General features: G+C 31.8%; 1 protein-coding gene and 1 pseudogene across 2 annotated transcripts; both read right to left on the bottom strand.

Moving 5' to 3' along the window:
- Nucleotides 1–7,425: 7,425 nt before the first annotated feature.
- On the bottom strand, nucleotides 7,426–15,606 carry LOC105777489 (serine/threonine protein phosphatase 2A 55 kDa regulatory subunit B beta isoform). Of its 2 annotated transcripts, none has more exons than XM_012600799.2 (14): nucleotides 15,243–15,606; nucleotides 13,584–13,687; nucleotides 13,388–13,486; nucleotides 13,164–13,283; nucleotides 12,605–12,790; nucleotides 11,773–11,864; nucleotides 10,529–10,647; nucleotides 10,197–10,320; nucleotides 9,581–9,704; nucleotides 8,812–8,880; nucleotides 8,625–8,716; nucleotides 8,448–8,525; nucleotides 8,268–8,335; nucleotides 7,426–8,107 (listed from the first exon to the last, which is right to left on the bottom strand). In XM_012600799.2, the coding sequence occupies exons 1-14, from the start codon at nucleotides 15,352–15,354 to the stop codon at nucleotides 7,971–7,973; spliced, it is 1,524 nt and encodes a 507-aa protein (XP_012456253.1). In that variant the 5' UTR covers nucleotides 15,355–15,606; the 3' UTR covers nucleotides 7,426–7,970. The 2 variants fall into 2 exon arrangements, with proteins under 2 accessions (XP_012456253.1, XP_012456252.1); XM_012600798.2 differs by having other exon boundaries at nucleotides 12,602–12,790; nucleotides 15,243–15,605.
- An 820-nt stretch (nucleotides 15,607–16,426) lies between these two features.
- Nucleotides 16,427–21,344, bottom strand: LOC105778389 (F-box/kelch-repeat protein At5g60570-like; annotated as a pseudogene).
- Nucleotides 21,345–22,965: the final 1,621 nt, after the last annotated feature.

Genomic DNA, 22,965 nt, shown 5'->3' with positions numbered 1-22,965 from the left:
TTATCCTTATTGAACTTCTGGTTCAAATTACTCTCCCTCTAACTTATTACAAGTTATTATTTCTCTTCCCCTAATGTTGAGAAAACTATCGAATCAAAATTGTAATCACAAATAATGTCATAATTGAATCTCCAGTGCATTCAAAACATCTAATAATACAAAGAAACTTGTCATTAATATATATTCCCCATTTTCTTTGAGGATTCACTCATCTTTGTGCGTTGTGGAGGAGCAATTGGAACATATACGCACATACAAAAATTCAAAGATGAGAAATATTTGGCTCTTGATCAAAAACCAATTGTAATGGGGAGTTTTATAACTTATTGGCTTGATGCATACAACATGTAAATCAACATAATTTCATGTTGAAATAGGAAGTTCAGTTCTCATAAGTAATAGTTTAAACATTAATCAAATGTGTTCAATCAATAATTTCTCTAAACCATAATGAGCAAACTTTTACAAAAGTTTTTCAAACTCAACCAATAAAAGGCTGAGATATAAACTCATCAGTATTAGCAAGATGAATTGTCTTTATTGCATGATTTGAAATTAATTATTTAAACAAGTAATCTTACAAACGACAAGTTGCAAGTTGATAATACATACGTGATTATTTTGTAGATGCATCTACCAAAATCATATAAAACCATCTACATGGTGGATGAATGAGCCCATATTCATTTCAGAAATGCAAGACATTAAATCTCAACTTTAGCTAGTGAGTTTCTAAGAACCAAATTTTATTGAGAACAAGTAACAAATGAAAATTCTTTAAATTAAAGAATCTTCTGACTCTTTAATGGATGTCCATATGAATTCTCAATTAATTTTCGCATCATATACAATCTAGGATGATCTAACTGGTCACGCCAAGTAGTAAACACATTTGTATTAGTAAACTTCTAGTTTACTTTAACATGTGTTTCAATTGTACCAAATTGTAACAAATTGATACTTTTATATCATTCCTTTTAATTTATATCCACATATAAGTACTATTGTGACATTTACTATTGAAAGTGTCTAAATCAATGTGAACTCTATAATGCCACCAAGTTAATAAATATAATTTCCAAATAATTATATGCAGTATTTGCTTCAGGGAATATGCCAAAATCTTCAAATGCCCAAAAATCTATTAATAGCAAACTTTGAGAGTGGATCTTATTTTCCATGTGTATAAAAGGTACATAACCAATGACTTTTCATACATAAGTTTTCTCTCTTACAAGTTCTCATCAGTAATATTTTACCACGTAATTTTAATTGAGAACTTATTTTGAATACTGTAGAGTTATACTTACAGTTTTTAAAAAATACTTGCAACTTTAGGTGCATCCAACCATAATAACCTTTAGATAGAATTATCATATTCTATTGCTCATGAGTAGATATTTCACAGTCAAATATTTTATTTTCAACCCTTTAATAGGGATGATGACAAAAGAATATCATAAAGATTATAAATTAATAACTCAATCCCCTTTTTTTATTCATATGAAATATAATATTTTCCTCATTCACAATCTCAATATGAGATCCATTACAAATAACTTTTAGAAGTAATGCGTTAACCATCACAAATTTTATGCTTTTTAGATAGTGATATATTATCTCTTCTGGAGCTTTTGTAACACCCCAAACCCGGTCTAAACGTTATGACCGAATCTAGCGATGTCACATTGTACCACCCCTTACTCGTATTCGGCGCCGGAATAGGGTACGAGGCATTACTAGAATACATACATTTGCATACATATTAAACCGAGTTACAAAATTCATCCGAATTAAAACTTTCAAATTATTAACATCTTTTATAATTATTTACAACATATCCTCGAAATATTATATTCATAACAAATAGGGCCTACGAGACCCGATATTTACTCATGTAATTCAAAGCTTCATTTCCATTTCATTCAATTCACAATTTCTCATGTTCACAATTCAAATCAAATTCTCAATCCAATATATATATTTCAATCATCTAAGAATATAATTCAAGTTATACGAACTTACCGAAGCTAAATTGCGAAATACCAAAATTTAGGGACATTTTGATAATTTTCTATTTTCCTCAATTTCCTCCCAATATTGATATAAATTAATATTTCATTTAATTTATTAATTTAAATAATAAAAAATTCATTTCATGCAATTTGGTCACTTTTGAAATTTTACAAAATTACCCTTAAAATTTTACTTTTATTCAATTTAGTCCCTGAACCTAAAACATGTAAATTAGATATTTTAAAATAAACTCATTTTAGCTGAATATTCACATATATTTTCCTCCTCCTCCACTCCATTCCACATCCTTGATATATACATAATACCACTATTAACTTGTTTACTCATAACAAGCTGCTCACTTGAGTCATAGTCACTAAATTAATTATATATCTTAAGCTAAAGAACTCTGAATTGAGATATGCAAATTTTATCTGAAACTAGACTCACATATATTCTTACCATAAAATTTTCAACATTTTCATTAAGCCAATAAGTACAGTTTATTCTTTTTTCACTGTTTGACAGTTCCGACCCCTTTTCACTAAAAATTAATTATCTTTTTTACGAATTGAGATGATGTTAAAATTTATTTATATTGAAAATAGACACATTAAGGATTTTAAAATATAAATTATAACCCATAATTATGTTTTTACAATTTTAATTATTTTTCCAAGTCGAGCAGGGAACCCAAATTCATTCGACCTTGTCTCACAAAATTTATTATATCTCATGATTTACAATTCCATTACTTACACTGTTTCTTCTATGAGAAACTAGACTCAATAAGATTTATTTCCATATTTTATTCATACTCTAATTATATTTACACAATTTATGGTGATTTTTCAAAGTTAACCTACTACGATGTCCAAAACTGTTTTAGTGCAAAATGTTGATTACTAGTTGTATAACTCCTTATTCCCTTTTCTCTATAATATTTCCCATCACTTTCACTTCTTTCTCTTCACTAATATATCAAGAACATAAGACCTTATATATGAAAACTCTACTATAACATCATTTCCATGCTTTTTCAATAATATCAAACTTAAAAATATATTGAAATCTTGATATTCTTACCTTGTGCTATTGATTTCAATATTTAACTTGATTTTCTCTCTCCTCCAGCTTCTATTTCTTGAATCTAACTTGATATTCTAGCTCCCCATTGTCTCCTTGTTATTCTTCTCTCTTGGAAGCTATGGAAATTCTTTTGATTTCTAGGTGAAAATGGTAAATTTGGTGGAAGGACCAAATTGTAAAGAAAGCAAAACTTTCTTTCTTCTCCCCTCTTCTCACGTTTTTTGCATGGAAATATGGTGGAATGGATGATTCCTCATCTTCCTTTTCTTATATATACTAAATAAAATAATTATAAAATTATAAAATATCATTTAAAAATCAAATTAAAATATTAATAAACTAATATTTATTTATGTATTTAATATAAAATATCTCCAACATCATCATTATCTTCTAGATTTCTCTCTCTTCTAATTGACCATTTTGCCCTTTACAATTTTTAAAATTTCATCCTTGAGTCATCACTTAATTTGGTAAAATTGTGATTTAGTCCTTAAAATTCTTCACCTTTTCAATTTGGTCCTAATTCATCCATTTTCCTTAGTTTCTAGATTATTCCACCCTTAAAATATTTACACTATTGGTCCTTCAACTTTTTTGTATTTACACTTTAATCCCTCAAATTTTGAGTATTTACTCTTGGCAACAAAACTTTTCTCACTTTTGCGATTTAATCCTTTCTTGAATTAATATGTCATAATATAATTCTCAATGTTGTCATAACTCAAAATTTCCTTTTGTCACTTTATTTCCTTATTTTACTATCAAGGATACCTACTTTCTTCTTGTAGTAATTTTTGGGGTATTACAGTAGTAATTTTCGGGATATTACGACTTTCAACTAATTTTGTATTCTCAAATATTGGAATAATATTTGTTTTTTAGTACCAAATAAGATAAATATTTTCTATCGTAATGATAGAATTCATTACTACATTTTCATATCATTCCTCAAAGAATATTAACAGAAACAAAATATTTGGACATACGCCACATATGTGGCCAATAATCTTTTCATGTCACATTGATAACATAAGTTATCTTTATCCTTTGAAGAGTTAACTTGAGAACTCTCATTATTCTCTTATTTATTACTATGTTCCCACTTTTAGTGGTCCATGAGTAAATCTTTTATTTTCTTTATGTTTACATTCACTTCGGGGAATGCAACAAATCTAGTAGGACGGACTTATAAACATCCTAATAGATTCTTTATTTCATAATCACCATTGCAAACATGCGTGAGATTTCAAATCAAAATCTATCTATGCATGCTGTCATGATTAGTCTCCAATTATAATAAACAATAAATAAAACATAGTAAAATATACTTGAAGATCTTTAACATCATCGTCATCACTAGAAGGTATGAGATGATTCAAAATATTCTTGATTTCATATAGATAACAATATCAAATATTTCATCATCCTTAAGAACAAAAAGTAAAATAAGTTAATCAAAACAATGATAACATATAATAAAAGAAGAATGAAAATTAATAATTAGATATGAAACATTAAATAAAAGAAACTTCTTGTAAAAACTTTGTATCTTGCCATCAAAGAAATTGAAAATCATGGAGAATAAATTTGATCGTCGATAAAAGGAACTATCACTTTAAGCAAGATCATGCGATAATGTGTTATAAAATAAAAGAGATAGGAAAATAAAGAACAAAGAAAACATGAAAGCAACAGAGAATGTATTTTATTGATCAAAAGGGTGATTACAATGTTTCATCATAGTCTCTATTTATAGGCATAAGAAGTATAGAAGAAGTAGAGATCTAATTCTAATAACTATTAGAATTTAAAGTAGACATCCACTTAATAAGATATTCATAACAGTTAAAATATTTTAAAAAGTTTTTGAACTTCAGATCTTTATTTACACGAGCATTTATACACAAATATTACATTAAAATTTATATAATCCAATATTTTAATTTATTTCATTTTAAGAACAAATTAATAATGAAAGTAGTATTAATATGAAGGATAATATAAAAAGAAAAAGAAAAGGTGTTATTTTAAGGGGAAAACTATGTTTGCAAACCCTAACAAAATGAGCAGCGACTGATTTGAGTAGTCTTAGTGGGTATTTTGCTCCATTTTTATATTTTATATATATATTGTAAAAGATGTTGTTTTCAATCGTCATATGCAGATTCGATGCCTTAAAGAGCTTTACACATTGTATTGGATTAATGGAGTCAACCCCATTAAAATAAACTTTGAATGCACGACTGTGTCCTCCATTTGCGTATACTTCAAAGACCAAAAATTCCATTTGGCTACTAAAATTTGCTAAAATGTCAAATCAAAATTTACGAGCATCATATATTTTTTCATGGAATTTCTAAAAAGATTGTTTAAAGAAATTCAAGATAAACAAGTTATGTTAATACATATGTTTAATATGTTACTAAATTATTAGTATGTTTATATATTGGTTACTCAATTTTAGAAAGTTATGAAATAGTTATAAAATAGTTATTGAACTATTCAGAAGTTTTCATTTAAGTCATTAGGTTATTCTTTTTTTCTCTTTCTTTCTTTTAAAAGTATGGTTGATGAGCTCTAAGTGACGATTTGACAAACAATAACATGGAACAATATCTATTGATGAGTAGAACAATGTACCATAGATTCAAGTTAATTTGATGATTACTGTTGGAGATTGAAGAATAAAGTTGTTCAGATTTTGATTTACAGATTCGTGATATTGAAAACTATTTCATCAAAAAAAAAAGTTAAACTGTAGAGGAGAATATGAGAGCTTTTAATTGGTGTCGGCAATACAAATAGAGAAGACCATAAAGTGACGATCTTAACAGCCTAATAACTTAAACAAAAACTTTCAAGTACCTTTTGAATTTGATAAATTTATAAGTAATATAATTTACCCAAAAGTATGAAGTAGCACAAGACAAATCCAAGGAAGATGAAGGAAATAAATGAAGGTGATGGGTTTAGGTGAAGTGTTAAGGAATTGAATGGTGTGATGAAACATGGGTGCCATAAATACCTCACTGTCAGTAGCACAATTAAATAAAAAAACCCCATGTGTTAGTAGTTCAACTGATAACAAAATGGAATTGTAGCTGTTCTCAACACCATTGGGCCCTCAAAACAATAGCTTGGGTTGCAACTGTTGAAGCCCCCACAATCAAGAGCATGATAGAGATATTATTAGGTAATTCCCCAACAACTCAACCAGTGTCTCATCTTCATATTTTAGTTTATTTTTGTTTTCCACAAATCTAACCAACTATAATCTTTTAGAGCAGTGTTGAAATACCCACGTAAACTCTTGTTTTCCTTCCCTAACGTAAGCCCAAATACTTCCTTCAATACAGAGTGTTCTTATCATTAATTAATGAAAAGCCAGAACAGAAACTTTAATTTTTAAAATAATATTTATGCATTTTCTCATTTTGTATATATTTTGTACTTTTAATCAGTTTTAAATTTTTATTTTTTTCGATTTTAATAATAAAATTAAACTGATAAAATATGTAAACATTGAGCGCTAAACTTCTCAAAATTAGAATTCAATTGACAAAATATGTAGATATTAAGAACTAAATTTATCATTATATCAATTAGAAGACCACATCATCTTTCTATTGACTATTTAATGGAGAAGTGACCAAAATATTTAAATTTATTAACATTGGTAATGAAATTGAAAATATTTGAATTATAACTATTAACACATAAACACGTTAATAATTGGTTGACCTACTTTTCTAAGGTGAAAGATTAGGTAAAAAGCTTAGTCATTTTTACTTATAACAGCTAATTATATGATCCAAATCTCTACAAGCAAATATAAACAATAAGGCAAGGAATTGGATATTTGGTGCTGCCATGCAAGCATTATGCAACAAGATCGATAACATCCCACTAGGGAGTTTGAGCATTACTGGAAACTACTTACTTGTGGTTATTACAACAGGGTTTTCTTTGCTTGGAGAAGGTAATACTTGTTTTCAAAGCTTAGTGCATGATTAAGCAACTGATTCTAATCAAATCTGAAGTGGGTTTATAATTGAATTTCAATGAGAACCAAAACTTAACTTTCCTTAAGCTAATGGTGATTACATGGTACAACAAAGTATTGTAAATAAAGTGGGGGTTAAAGGACAATTCGAGATCTAATAATATTCAACAAGTCTAAAATCTAAATCCCAACATCGACAACCCATTCTTTGTATACAGATCTTCATCTTTTTAAAGTTGGGTATTTGGAGTCAAAATTCAAGTGTCATTTGGGGCAAAACCTAGTCACAAAAATCAATGGAGAAACAGATGAAGTTCCAAAACATGAGAAAAGAATCAATAAAAAAATTGATAGACTGAAAGTATCAACAGATTCTCCCCCACCAAGATTTTTTAGTTAAAAAATTATAAAAAAAGGAAGACTAACATTTTACCTTAAAACCTAGTGGCAAATACTGAACATTCTTTAGTTACAATCACATTCTCTGTTAACTTCAACCCAACACAAATCTAGAAACATACTCCCATCTTCTATTTTAGAAGATTGGGGATGAGGGGGTGATAAAAAAGATGAGAACAGGAATAAGGGATCTTTTGCGGTTCGGGAGGGAGGAGAGAAAAAGGGAATCAGCTGCCCCACCCAGGAACAAACACAAGTTGCTTCTTCATGGATCTGTGGCAACCATTTCTTGATCTTTTGATACAATGGCATGTGCTATGGGTTTTAGGGGCATCTGAAAGTGTGAGAATCGATGTGTAACCTTTAACTCACCAGTTTTGGGGGAAAGGAAAGAAGGAGCTTTTGCCATCAGCAACCCAACAAAAAGTTAACCATGCAAATACATTTCTTGGACCATCTTTTATGCATAGTACATGTACAAGCTATTTGCAGCAGCACAGGCTATTGAGTTTTCGGTTGGGTGCCATGCTAGGTGCAGCAACTTCGTTGTGAAATCGAAAGAATTTCCATTTGCATCTATTCCAGAGGTTTCAGCCCCTGGTACAACAAATTCAACCAGATAGCAGCATTTCAGTACAAATCAACAACCACTGCCCCCCACCCCCCCTCCACCCAAAAAAAAATAATAATAAATAAAAGAAACAACTTGCAAAGTTAACAAGTCATAGAAGGCAACAAACAAACACCAAATCACTACCTCGTCTAACAACACGAGTTATACTGCTTAGGGATCTGGAGGGCCTTGAGGGCGTCTGAACCTGTCTCCTGAAAAGACATGGATGTTTATGACTAATAACAATCTAACATCAATATGGAAACCATAAATCACATTTCACGGCACTCCTTATCTTTTGCTCAGCTAGAGTGTATATTTTACCTCACTGGATTTTTGCTGGCTTCCAAAGTAGTTGCCTCTGTGCTTCCAGGGGCACAACCAAATACACGGAATAGATTGCTGAAATCACAGAGGAATTGCATATATTATGTTACATGGAAGAAGAAGAAGATGAAGAAGAAGAAGAACAAAAGACTAAATGATTTGTTCAGAACAGACCTGTAGGAACCTGTTGCCACACGCAATCCATCACCACTTAGGCAACACTCAAATTTGTCAAAGATAGAATCATTTTCGTACAAATCACATAGCTGAAACAATTAAAGAATGGGATAATCAGCTCTGAGTGACATGGCACGACCCAGATATGACTAATTTGATCTGTTTCAGAAGATAGAAATCATACCTTAGGTCTCAAATATTCATGAACCTGGAAAGTTGAAACTGGACCAGAATCCATATTGATGTCCCACAGCTACAACCAAGTGATACATAATCAAAGTTAGATGACAAATCCTAAGATCCCCATTAAACAAGACATCAAACATATACGATATGAAGAACAAAATCAATTATCAAGTTTCAAACCACCATCAGAAGTCTTACAGCTGAAAGGAAGTAGGAAATATGGCGAGAATTCAACATACAAAGATCAAAACATCGAAACAAAATGGCACGTGATTGATTCAAATAGAGAATGGAGAACAAAATCACATACAGCAATTTACTTTAAAAACAGTGAACTTGTCTATACATGCTCAAATACTGAATGGAAGAAGCTACCAAAACATTTACCCTCACCCCACCTTTTCATGTCTTCATGATAAGCTCTCTACGAGATAAACAAAATTTGAGTATTTGATTCCTAGCCAAAATGCCAACAAAACCAATTGTTGTATTCAATTTTAATCAATTTGTGTTAAACGTTTGCAAACAAGAATCTTTAAAGACAGATAATTGCAGCGAAAGGTTTTAAAAGCTTCATGATCAAATTCTGTCAATGTCTTGCAAGATGAGCCAAAGGATAATTACATTAGGGATTCAACAGCATAGAAAGTCCTCATGGTGTGCTTAAGAAAAATTGCATGCATAATGTGACGTTCAGGCAATGCAAAGTATAATTATATATATCAAAGGGGAAAAAAGGGGACAAACAAAATGAAACAAAGCCAAACCTTAAGAGTCATGTAATCACGGCTAAGCATGTATCTTCCGTCCTTTGCAAATTTAATATCTGAGATCGAGGCAATTATCTCTGTAAAAAATGATCTAGAACCAGGTGCCTCTGGTTCTTCAAATCTGTCACCATAGAGTAGTACTTATTATTCACAGAAAGGATACTGAAAGCAAATAACAACTGGATCCTCTTCATACCAGGAATGGTATTTTACTATTTAGGTAAAAACTGGAATTGTAAGTTGAGGTGGCAAATTAAACCCAAAGCCCTGTGCAAACCCCAAATCTGAACCTTCCCAAACATTTGACCAAAAAAGTCAAAGACCCAAACCCGATAAAATCTGAACCTGAAAAGAACTGAATCTGAAAAAACCTGAACTCAAAAAGCAAGCTAAAATGGTTTTTTTATCTTTCATAAAAATCTAAAAAAATTATATAACTAGCCCAAACACAAACTCAACTAAAATAAAAAAGGATTTGAATTTGAAAAAAACTGAACATGAAAGGGCTGAAGTCCAAAACAGCGCAAACCCAAACAACCCAAACTACCAGTTTGTCACCTCTTAAGTGCAAGTAGATTCAGCAAAAAAAAAACCAAAAAAGTAAGACACTTACAATTTGGCATGAGAATCACACAAAGCTGACTGCCGCAAATCAATGAGACGAATTGAGCCTTTTGAACTACTATACGCTAACATATTACAGTGGGTAGGGTGGAACTCTGCCGATGTTATAACCTCTGCAAAGATAGAAATAGTAATAGTTCAAACCTCAACAAACCTTACAGTTGAACAAACCTAGGAACCTAAAACGAACTATTAACCCAACAGGTGCTTGACAGGAACTTATCACGAGCACACTTTTGTGAATTCCTTAAATAGAATTGAAGTTGCAAATACAATAACTGAAGCAGCAGAGAAGAAATAACAATATGCTAAGAGGCTTACCAGTTAGATCCTCCATGTTTGCAGGCTTTACATCAACAATATTGAAACTTTGATTGCTGATTTCCAAGTTCCAAAGATTTATACGCAGATCATCAGCTGATATAAAAGTTTCGCCGTCACTGGGAAAGATAAGAGAGTGTATCAGTATATTTTGGAATATGAAGCTAATGATGGAAAGAAAAACATGATGTAGCTCCAAACATGCACACACACTCACTCTTCTCATATAACCGCATAACTGTTATAATCCAATAAAACATAAACCGCAGACAAGCCTGAATGTCAAGAAGCTTAAATATCACCACAAGGATTTCAAAAAAAAAAATACATGAATTAGACTAATAATAGCACAGAAAACATTGTTGAACACTCCAACTTCAAGTCAGACTAGACAACTCTGTGATAAAATATAAATCCTTCAAGGTTTAAATATTTACTATGAGCTAAAAACTCTCATGCTTCAAGGGTTACTTGGGAGTAAAGCATGCTCGGTTGATAGGGCCAACATGCCAAATTTTCATGCAAAATAAGAATGTGATGACTCAGAGACCTAGAGAATGAAAAACAATCCTGAAAAACAACCTCCATTCATTATATAGCATGTAATCCTATGACCTATTGTTTAGAAGTTCTCCAGTTTTGTAAAGATGATTAATCACCCTTTCATTTCTAAAGCATAAAAGGCATAATCAGAGACCATTCACAATTACAGCTTCTTGCTTGGACATGACAACACAAGGAGTTCAGCAACATAATGTTGTTAAGGAATCAAGATTCATTATATAATAATTATTTTGTAAATCATACAACATTATTATAGCTGGGAAATTCTATGCCTTCAGAAAAACAAGAAGTATCGAAGTTTGAATGAAAAAAGAAAGAAAGAAGCCCAGTTCATGCCAGTTTTAACTTTCTACTCCAATCTAGAAACTAAAATTAGTAAACATCACTTTCTCAGGAGATCCCTAAGAATGTCACTGCAAAGGACAAATATAATCAACAAAAAGAAAACACAGAAAATACGCATATATCAGACTGACACTCTTTATAAGGGCATTCAAGTGTCTCAGGTGTCAATGGGTTTTATTCAATCAGAGAATAAAAAGCTAGTACACCTGGTTTATAATATATATATCATAAAGAGGAAAAGATGCTTCCTTACTTCCTCTTCTATTAATTGTCAAATAGAACCAAATAAAGGCAAAGCACAATAAAATTGCACAAAGCCAAAAGAGAATAGCTACCTGTTATTTGAAATGGAATTGATGTGATAATCATGAGCATGGGCATATACTCTTCGACATCTAGCTACTAGGTTGGTTTCCTGACTAGTTACCTAGAAATAGTAAAGATTAAAGGTTAAAGCTTAGCGCTCAGCAAAAGATCAAGAAGAATTAAAACAATTAAAAAAGGTTCATGATTATTCAATCAAAAAATCATAACCCTCCTCTCTGGCCAAAAAGGAAAAGGAAAAGACTGAATAACAATGTGGTCTTCAAAGGACTTGAGCCACTTATGGTTGCTAGGGGCCAGTTGTCCAAAAAGATGTGAACAACAAGAAGAGGCAGATTCCTAATGATAATATATAACAGGATAGAATCTATATCCCAACATTATATTTAACAGAAATATCTAGAAGGACATGCTTCTAAGAAATCAAGCAAAAAGGCCGAATACTTAGGGCCAGTTCTTCATTGCTTTTGAAAAGTGCTATAGAAAAGTGCTTTTGAGAAGTGCTTTTGAAAAGTTTGGTTTAAAATTTGAGTGTTTAGTATTGCTGTCAAAAAGTGTTTTTGGAGTCAGAAGTGCTTTTTTTAAGCAATGAAGAACTGACCCTTAGTCTCATGGGCCTTCCCCACCAAAAAAAGGTCCCATACATGGTTGAAGTACTCCTAGGAAAAATCTGATGATAAAAGAAGGTTATCACCTTATTGGCACTTCTATTAAACTCTATTAAGTTTTTCACCATCCTCCCTAGCCTTGAGCATAGAATTCATATAGCTTAAGAGGTACTCAAAGTTCAGCCTACAACTTAAAGCACAGAATAATTAAAATAATTGCGTAGAGTACAACTACCACAGGCAAACGCAATGATGGCAGGCCTCCTGGTGGGAAAGAAAAATCATTGTCAGGGGAACCTCCATTTGCAAGACAAGGTGTGGGACTATTAGAATTACTTGAACTAGCCACGCAGCCATTTCCTACAGCTTTTGGAGGGTCCAAATTCATTTCAGAAATTTTTTTGACCTTCTTTTCTTGTACCTGTTGAACCCACAGACAGTTCGCAGAGAAATAAATGGGTATAATGGCAAGAGCAGAGCAAGAAATCATAATATGAATCATTGAATATGCTTATAGATAGAAAGGAGAAACATTACCAAGCATGTTTTAATCTTGCCTAAGTAGCCATTTCATAAAAGAATTCCATATACTGTTCTATCCATGCACCAGTACCATTGCCATAGTTTAAATAACATATTCCAGTAAAATGCATGAACTAACTTGATGCAAAACCCCATCAATACTAAAACACCAACCACTACTTATTACAAACAAAGTGATCACGTAGATAATCTACAATCAAACTGAAAGCCATACAGTTAAGAAACAGTTGCAGCAAAAGTTTCCTTCCTACCTTCCAAAACTTGATGGTTTTATCATTTGTAGAAAGGAGAAATAGGGCACCATTGGCTGTTTGGCACCATCTGATTTTGTTGATTTTTTCCTCTATTTCCAAGCTCTTGAGATAGTCAAACTGTAAAAAACAAATATAAAAAACCAATGCATAAAAATAGAGCACAGAGTAAAACAAGTGACACTGTGCGTGCATCATAGCATCAAAATGTGATGATAGCGCACCTCAGGCTCATGGCTTTGGAACTCTGTCTTGTAACGGAACTCAGGGTGCCGATTAATTGGGTGGTCCATTCTCTCCAAATCCCTTCTCAGTGCATCATGCTATAAATTGAAAAAAGAAAAAAAGTTACTATAAAGTTGAAATGATAGAAAAACACTAAGTTAATATATTAACATCAGTGAAGGTAGCAAAACCCACATCCTTGGTATCTGTCCTCTCAAAGAGAACAACCCGGCCCCCACGGTCACCAGTGGCCAGGTGATCCCCAGTTTTATCAAATTCAATTGCTGAAATAATATCAACTGCAGCAGGAAAAGAAATTATTAAGAAAATACAATTGTACTGCCAGTGCAGTAAGACTAATGGTAAAACTTTATCAAGACTGACCAACTTTCTATAAAGAAACTGCAATGCTATTGCTAGGGAAGAAGGTCAAATCTTTTCCCTTACCATTGAATATCAGAAATCTTAAGTCTCTTGATCATTTTTTCTATACTAAATCTTTCCTCCTCTCTGAGAACACAAGAAAGGTTAAAATTTGATAAACTATTAACTATTTCTGCCAAGACTTACCAAGAATAATTCACAGCCACCGTAGTATACATTCTCATAGCCCTTTCACCCAATTATTCTGACAAGCTTAAGGGGGGAAAATCACTGTGGCAATGATGGGCTTAATTTGGAGACATGAGAAGGGAAAGGAGGGAGGGAGAGAGAGAGAGCAAATGACAAGCACTTAGACGATCACATGATCCAAGATAATGCTTTCCAAGAAAGAATTCTTGCCAAAGAGACTTATCATTCATTGCTTTTCCACAATTCAAAATTGAAATTTGAAATATTTAGTTAAGACTATAAGTTATCATCAACAGTATATAATGTCTACACCTCAAACTTCCCATTTTTGTCTACTAGCTAATTCTTATAGTGTCATTAAGCTGAGTATCATCAAGCTATTTCTATAACTCTTTTCATAACGAAATGTCTCTGCTTATCTGTTTCAGAAGAAGTCAAGGACTTTGATGTTTACCCACCGTATACTTACACAGGATTTAACTCAACTTGTTAAGCCAAGTTTCACTATTGACTTACTGAGACAAACTATGAAATTTTAACTATCAAAAAGGCCAAATATCAATACTCTTACATCATTCAACTGATAGTATAATGTCCTTTCTGCCTGTCCCATTTGCTAGAAAGTTTGCCATGACATAACCCTTTCATAACCAAACTAAAACACACCAAGTGATCTCAGGAGTACTTAAAATGTACCTGCCTTTACTTCCAGCATATAAATAATAAACCCATGGCAAATCAATGTAGTAATCCATGCATGAATTAAGACTCAAAACGACATACATAAACTCCTAGAACATAATCTAGCTCCATCCTAATAGAGTGATAATGCCCAGATTCCAGTTCCCATTCAGTGATCAATACTATTAATCAGTTGCCATCACTGAAATCTGACAACCACATAATATGTAGAAAAAAATTTGAGTTTCAAACCACTATGGTTAATTTAATAGTACAAAAAACAAAAGGGGCACAACTTATCTGTGCATGCAACATCACTAACTTCACCAAGTTCACTTCCACACTACTTTTTTTTCTCACAAAACTATTACCCAGTAATGATTCAAAGCATTGTCTCAAACCCAGTATTTTTCCCAAATCTAAGCAGCCGCAACCCCCCGCCCCCCAAAAAAAGTCAAGATTTTTTTTCCTTGCCCATTAACATAAACAACAATTACTCAATAGCCCATGATCCCAACTATGTCCCAATCACTAAAATAAACCCTAATTCCAATAGAACCCGCACAATACCAATTAGATCCAAAAGCAATAAGAAATTACCTTCTTGAACTTCTTCTCCAGCCGTTCGTTCACCAAATACCTGAGAGAATTTCCAATCCAACGGTTGTGGCGGACCTGCCGGAGCTGTGACCACCTCATCTCCTCCGTTCATTTTTTTTTTTTTGGCTTTTCTCTTCTTGAGTTTTTCAGTATGTGATATTCAATAAAAAATATGGAAATTTTAACGAGCTAGATTTTACCACACTCCCAGAATCAAATAAAAAATCGCATATTGAGTTAGCTTCCCCCCTTCTTTCTCCTTAAATTGGAAAGGGGAACAATGAAATTTTGTTTTATTTCAAGTTTCAACCATTGGTAGTAGCTCGAAGAAAAACAAAAAACAGACACCCAAATATTCTCCCTCTTATTAAAAATAATATATAAAATTTAAAAAAAAAATGCTTGTTTTCTCTCTATCTGGGAAGGAGAAATTTGGAATTTTTAGATTTCCCGAGGATTAAAATGACTTCGTCGGAGAAGGAAAATACTATCTTAAACCCAATAATGTAAGCTTTTTCCCTTTAGGGTCCGTTTGATTGCCACTAAAATATTTTTCATAAAATGACTTCTGAAAAATCTTTTACTTTTCTGTAAAATAATTTACTGGAAAATATTTTCTGGTGTTTGATTAAATCTGTGTAAAATATTTTCTGCTGTTTGGTAGATTTCCTAAAAATATTTTTCGAAAAAGTTGTTTTTACATATATTAATATATATTAATAAATTTTTATATTTTAAATTGTTTTTAAATATATTGCAATGATTTATTTATAAATAAATAAATCAAATTAAATATATAATAATACTCAATTATTAAAATATAAAAGCATTGCAAACTACTTCTGAAATGTACTAATTAGTAGTGAATCAATTGTAGTGATCTCCTGATGAAATTACGCTCAGCATAAAAGCAATTACGAGAAATGAATTCAATGCCAAAGTACAAGATAAATGGAACCAGTCATTACTTGGTATGAGGTTAATGCTTGCAATAGAGGGATCAACACAATCAGTTGGAAACTTTAAGAAATTGATTCGAGGTCAATTATTCTTCTGAATCATAAAATGGGAAAAAGAACAATAAAATTAATGATACTAAGACAATAAAAATTATAACAGATAGAGGATCGTTGATCTTGGTCTTCCGGATGTCGATGTTTGCACCAAAGATGCGGCAACTCTCATTAATGACCCATTTCTGCACAATTATACACAAAAGCACTTGCCGTGCCTTGACAAGCACATTCCACTCTTGTCCATCCTGTTTCCCTCCTCTGGATTCCAAGAATGCGAACAATTACTCCATCATCATGCCCTCCATGACCTCCACTCCTATTACTAGTAAACTGTTTCCACATGCTTTAAATGCCAACCCCAACAAGAGGGAACGGTCAGCCCTCACGGTAGTCTCTTCACAACACTCCATGAGTTATTAGCCTTATCATATTTCTTAACTTCATTAGTTGCTTGATCGTGAGTAAAGTCGATTATTTACAACAACAACTAAATGAGGTGAACATATAGCGAGGATGAAACGTACACGCATCGTGACCGTGGTACATATTTTCTATCCTCCTTTATGACCTTGTCTCAATATTGTACTCTTCACCACAAGTTAAACAATCTGTATGACTTGACATGCCCCCAATCACATAAAACTTCCCATCCATAAAAAATCCCGAACATAGTTTACGCGGAAAGTTCATGTCGGGCAATGTTTGCCAAGTACCTACTTCAGAATTGTAGAGTTCAGCAGATTGTAGGACATTGCCATTCTTATCACTTCCCCCAGCAACAATGGCTATCTCCCCAAGGCTGCTAGAACCAAATAGACAACGAGGCAAATTCATTAGGGGGCATTTAGACCAATTGTAGGTAACCACACTATACATCCAAATAGCAAATCTTGACAATTCATGACCAAATACAAGTAATTCACTCCCCACTGCAAGAGACTCCTTGTCAGCATAAGTAAAACAATCATCACATGGAATCCTAGGTAATCTCATCCATTTCTGTCTCATAGGATCAAAAGCTTCCCAAGGCATCATATTACAAGCCAAGTAAACCCAGTGTTCAAACCCTTGTATTGCCAAGGCATAATGTAATGGCCCAAATTCAAAATTATCGGAATAGTGGTTTCGTAACCACAAATCCAATTTAAAGAGAAATTTATTTTAATATTTTTGCATGAATATTGATATGATAGGAAAAATCGTATGAAAATATCGATAGAAAAATTTTACTGATTAAGCGGTTAGTTAGAAAAAGAAATTATTGAAGAAATTAGGTAAAATAAGATATCGAGACTTGATCTCAGTAAAACCGAGTCAAAAATATTTTTATAAATATTTATGAAGTGTTAGTAATATGGTATTAAAATTTCGTTAGAAAATTTTAATGTTTGGGTAGTCAATTAAGTAAAAAGGACTAAATTGAAAAAGGTGTAAAAGTTACTAGAGGGATTAAATAGCTCAATTGTGAAATGAGGAGGGACATAAATTGCAAAGGAGGGACATAAATTGCAAATAACCCCAAAAGGAGATATTTTGGGCGGCATACGCTGAGAAAAATCAGGAGAATTGAAGAAATAAGGGTAAAATTGGAATATTACAAAATTTGCTTTAAAAGTTAGGACTAAAGTGGAATTATCTAGATTTCTCTTTATTTTTCTGCACTCTCATCAGCCAAAAAACGTCCTAAGGGTTTCTTCAAACTGGTTTTCATAATTTTTGAACCAAGTGAGTTAATTCTTGCCTTTTTCTTGTAATTTTGTGTTTCTAAGACTTTTACAACTAGGTCCTATTACTAAATTCATTAGTTTTGATTTTATGAATGGTATTGAAAGTTGATATGAATATGTGCTGGAAGTTTATGAGGAAATAGGATGAAATTGATGCTTTAATTTGTTTATGAGATGATTTTATTAGGTAATTCCAATAGAAATTGATTTGTAGGACCTAATTGTGAAAAAGTTTGGAATTAAAGTTTAGTGCTGAAATTCTGATTTCCAAAGGTTATAAGGTAGTTTAAAGTGATATAATAAAGTGTTGATTGAGAAAAATCAGCTCAATTGAGAGGTTAATTGAGCAGGGACGAAATTATCATTGTTGAAAATTTAAGGGAAAAATGGTAATTAACACCATGCACTAAAACAGTTTTGGACAGCAGCAGTACTCTGACTTTGAAAAATCACCAAAAATTGTAGAGATCGAATTAGAGGATGAATAAAATATTAAATTAAAGCTTATTGAGTCTAGTTTCTTATAAAAGAAACGGTGTAAGCAATGGAATTGTAAATCCTGAGATATAATATATTTTGTGAGACAAGGTCAGAATGAATTCGGGTTCCCCTGTTCTGACTTTGGAAAATCATTAAAAATTGTACAAAAATGATTATGAGTTATAATTTATATTATTAGAATCCTTAATGAGTCTATTTTCTGAATAAATAAATGGAAACATCATCCAAATTCTGTACAATGAGATAATTAATTTTTAGTAAAGAGGGGTCAGAACTGTCATACAGTGAAACAGGGGAAACTTTAAAGAATAAATTGTACTTATTGGCTAAACCAAAAATTCTGAAATTTTTTTGGTAAGAATATATATGAGTCTAGTTTCAGGGAAAATTAACGGATCTTAATTTGGAATTATGTAGCTCAAGATATAAATAATTTAGTGACTGTGACTCAGTGAGGCAGCTTTGAATGCACTATAAATAATAATGGAATTGTAGAGAAAGTTACATATGAACATGAAATGTATTAGATTAATGATTAAATTTATTTATTTAGATACGGAAAATTCAAATATGAAGCAAGATCGAGGAAAAGAAAAAGTTCGAGATTAGTAGATTTTTGTTTACGAACAATTGTCGAGGTAAGTTCGTGTAACTTGAATTATATTTTTAAATGCTTGAAATGTTTGTTATTGTTGTGAATATGAGTTGTATGTTTATTGTATGATAATTGATGAAGTATTGATATACTTGATGAAAAGAGGAAATAAATCCTGGTTGAATGAAAGGAAAATTTGATGGATCTCTAAAACGGAATTGACGATAAAAAGGATCTAGCCCGGACGGGTGATCCTATCCTGATATAGTCCTCCCGAAGAATATGTGGAAAATGGATTTAGCCCGGACGGGTAATCCGAATTAGGGTCAATTTAGCTTTGGTGGTAATTCAGATCCAAGCTCATTAGAGTAATTGTTGTTGCAGGATTTAGCTTTGGTGGTAATCCGACAATACTCTGTGAGTTTATATTCTGAGGATTTAGCTGGGTGGTAATCCATTGTAAGGATGAGGTTCCCGGGAGTGTGCTCTCTGAAATGGAAATGTGCACACATGAATATGAATTGACGGATCCGGATTTGTACACTTAGGTGCACCCCTGAATAACCATCGAAATTCCAAGTAGTTCAACGGGATAAATATGGAAAAATAACAAGGAAATGGAAATCATGGAATTGATGAGCTCATCAATCATTTATCTTTGTAATGAATTTGTATGAGGTTGAGTTTGTATGTGATAGGTATATGTTTATGTGAATTGGATGTGTGCTTGTGTTATTAAATGATGGATGTATAAGTATGGTAAGTATAATTCCTGTTGCATGAACTTACTAAGCACAAAGTGCTTACCTTGTTTCTTTTTCCCCTGTTTGTAGAGTTAAGAGCTCGGAGGTCGGATTTGGTCGGAGACACATCACACTATCAATCTCGAGATCTCGGTACATAAAGGAACTTTATTTTGGAAATCAATGGCATGTATAAGCTAGTAAATTAGATGTTAATGTGAAATGAATGTATGGTTAGCCATTGGTATGGCTAACAAATTTTGGTTTTGGTATGTGATGAAATTATCTTATGAATATGATAAATCTATCTTGAAAAAAAAATTCGGTAAAATCTGGTAATGCCTCATACTCTATTTCGACGACGAATACGGGTAGGGGGTATTACAGATAAAGGTACACTCCAGGTGCTAAAAACCCTTGTATTGCCTCAGGCAGAAGGGGCAAAAAAGCGTTCACCTGATTGAAGTAAGGTGCAATATGCATGCATATGCATATATGTATATGTGGTGCGTATATGTAAGGTTAAGCAATATAATTATGATAAAACACTTTTATCCAATTTATCTACAAAACAATGAACTTTTTTATTGTTGGCCAATATGCAAAAGTTCCTATTGGTTCCATGTTTGCTGTTCAATACACAAATATTACAAAATAGAGTTTTGATAATATCCCATTTCTTACAAGTAAAGGTACATCTAATGAAAAAGTTGAAAACAAAAGCAATTAAAGAGAACTTCAATTAGGCGGATTTTATATGCCCATCGCCTTACAAAAAAGCACGCCTACGCACACTAGGCGAGCGCCTAATCAAATGTGCCTAGCCCAAAAGGGTCTGAGGTCCTTTGGTTGTCTGAAGCTAAGGTGCAAAAGCATAGGCACACCTTGATAACACAGTATGGTTCAATAAATTAACAATGCATCACGTCAGTACCATCTTCCTATGGGCAAATTAACATATCATATAGACTCATAAAAAGATCAAGCCTGAGATTGCACTGCCATTGATACGAATATAGCCAGGAAAACCAAAAATGAGTAGATGTTGCAACAAAATCTGCATGAAAGCAGTATCAAGAACGCAAGCAATATTGCCTAAGACTAACTCAAATCAAAGATTCAGCCCATTAATGTCCCTTTTTTTATTCAAAAGACAACAAAAATCTATACCTCACCAACTTCCATTGAGAGATCATTCACACTTTGCCTAAGTAATCCTTTCAATCTTCCTTTCTTGAAATCTGAAAGAAAAATAACAGGAAAGATTGGATTTTTTTGCCCAGTAAATGGCCAGATTAAGAAAACAAAAAATACCAAATTAAATCAACAAAGTGGAGACAGATAAATTACAACCCGGAAAGAGGGAAAAAAGAAAAAGAAAAGACCTGGTAGAGTTGAGGCTTGAGATTTGTGCTCAAGAGGTGGTGAAGCGAATTATACCCACAAATTGATCCATCTTTGAAACTTTGCTTTTCTTCTGTGCTTCCATTTTCTTTCCCAATTCCATCGATTTTCTCCATTTTCGATTCCCTCAATTATTGCTCAAATCAAAACATAGAAAAAGGTTGATGAGCGCTTGGTTATGCGGTGTTAAGAATGGTGTTGGCTGATGGCAAGCAGAAGATCAGGTGTCAAGGATAGGGGAAGGGGAAGAGGAAGGGAAAGGGAAGATCAGTGTCTAAAATTTTCCTAAAAATGTCTTACCGAATTAGAAACGGTAAGACATTTTCCAAGATTAAAGGCTTATTTTTCCCGTGTTTGTAATTGATTTTACGTGAGGAAAATATTTTTAGCCAAACAAACACTGGAAAAGGCTGAAAACCTTTTCCGGAAAATATTTTACTACAATCAAACAGACCCTTAGTTTTGTATGTATAGATGATCAAGTCACAAGCTGTGACTTTTCTCAGTTTTTACCGTCTTTGATTGGTAAGTGGATCAAAGTGTTACTTTTTGTTCTTTTTATATATTTTCTCGTGCATGTAATAATTTTTTTTCTTATTGATAAAAATAATAATGATAATTCTTTTTCTTTTTTAGGACTTATGAGATTCTTTTATATACTTCATATGCATTTTGAGTTCATATTCGAGGCTTATTTTTGTAGTTTATAATTACTCCTTTTAATAATATCATCTTCAAAGTTTGAATTTGAGTCCTTAGGCAAATGAGGTTTGATGGACATTACCAAAACTAATGTTTCACCTTTATTGTTTGATTATGGATTTTGAAAGGTTAAATTATGTTGTTAGTATTTGTACTTTGACAAATTTTGAGATTTAGGTCTTATACTTAAAAGGTTAAAATTAAGTCTTCTTACTTAATTGAGTTAAAATCCAAGTCCAATAATTAAAATCTTAAATATTTTCTATCAAAATTTATTAAGTTGACATGTTGATTAAGCTACTCTCATATGGCGTAGCATATGATTGACGAGAAATAAACATGTTAGGTTGACAAATTTTAATCAAAATTACCAACAACGATAACAATCGAACTAGGATTTTTAAATTTAAGAAGCAAGGAATTGAATTTTAACTTAAAAAGTGCATAAAGTAAATATCAGATTCTATAAAAGTATAGAGACTAATAGCATACTTTAACCATTTTGAAAATGTTTTTAAATTCAATGTATACTTTTACCTTTTGGAGTTCTTTTGTCTAATTAATTTTAATGTGAATTTTAAAAGAAAAAAATAAGGACAATTACTTAAATTTTGATGTTTTGTATTTTGTTATTTTTATATGAAATATTGAAATAAAACAGCAAAAAATAAAATGTTTAAACTTAAGTTTAAATAAAATTTAAGCATAAAAACTTTATTGTTTTACTATAACTAAATAATTAAATGAAAATTTTATCTGTATTGTATATAACTTGTTTTTTTTCTTACCAATGAATGAATGAGATTATTGTATTTAAAATTAAATTTATTAAATTATTTCATATTATTTTTATAAATTTTAAAAATATAAATAATAAACTAAATTTTAAAAAATTGAAATTTATATATTTCAAAAATAATATATTAAAAATAGTAAGAATATCAAATTAAATTATTGTAACAAATATGTTTTTCTTTATTTTAATAAAAAGGTTAAGAGGAAATTTCACTTATAAATGAAACAATCTTAGTAAAA

The sequence above is a fragment of the Gossypium raimondii genome, chromosome 10 (genome assembly GCF_025698545.1).
Source record: "Gossypium raimondii isolate GPD5lz chromosome 10, ASM2569854v1, whole genome shotgun sequence".
NCBI classification, from domain to species: Eukaryota; Viridiplantae; Streptophyta; class Magnoliopsida; order Malvales; family Malvaceae; genus Gossypium; species Gossypium raimondii.
This window is presented reverse-complemented; position numbering and strand designations above follow the sequence as displayed.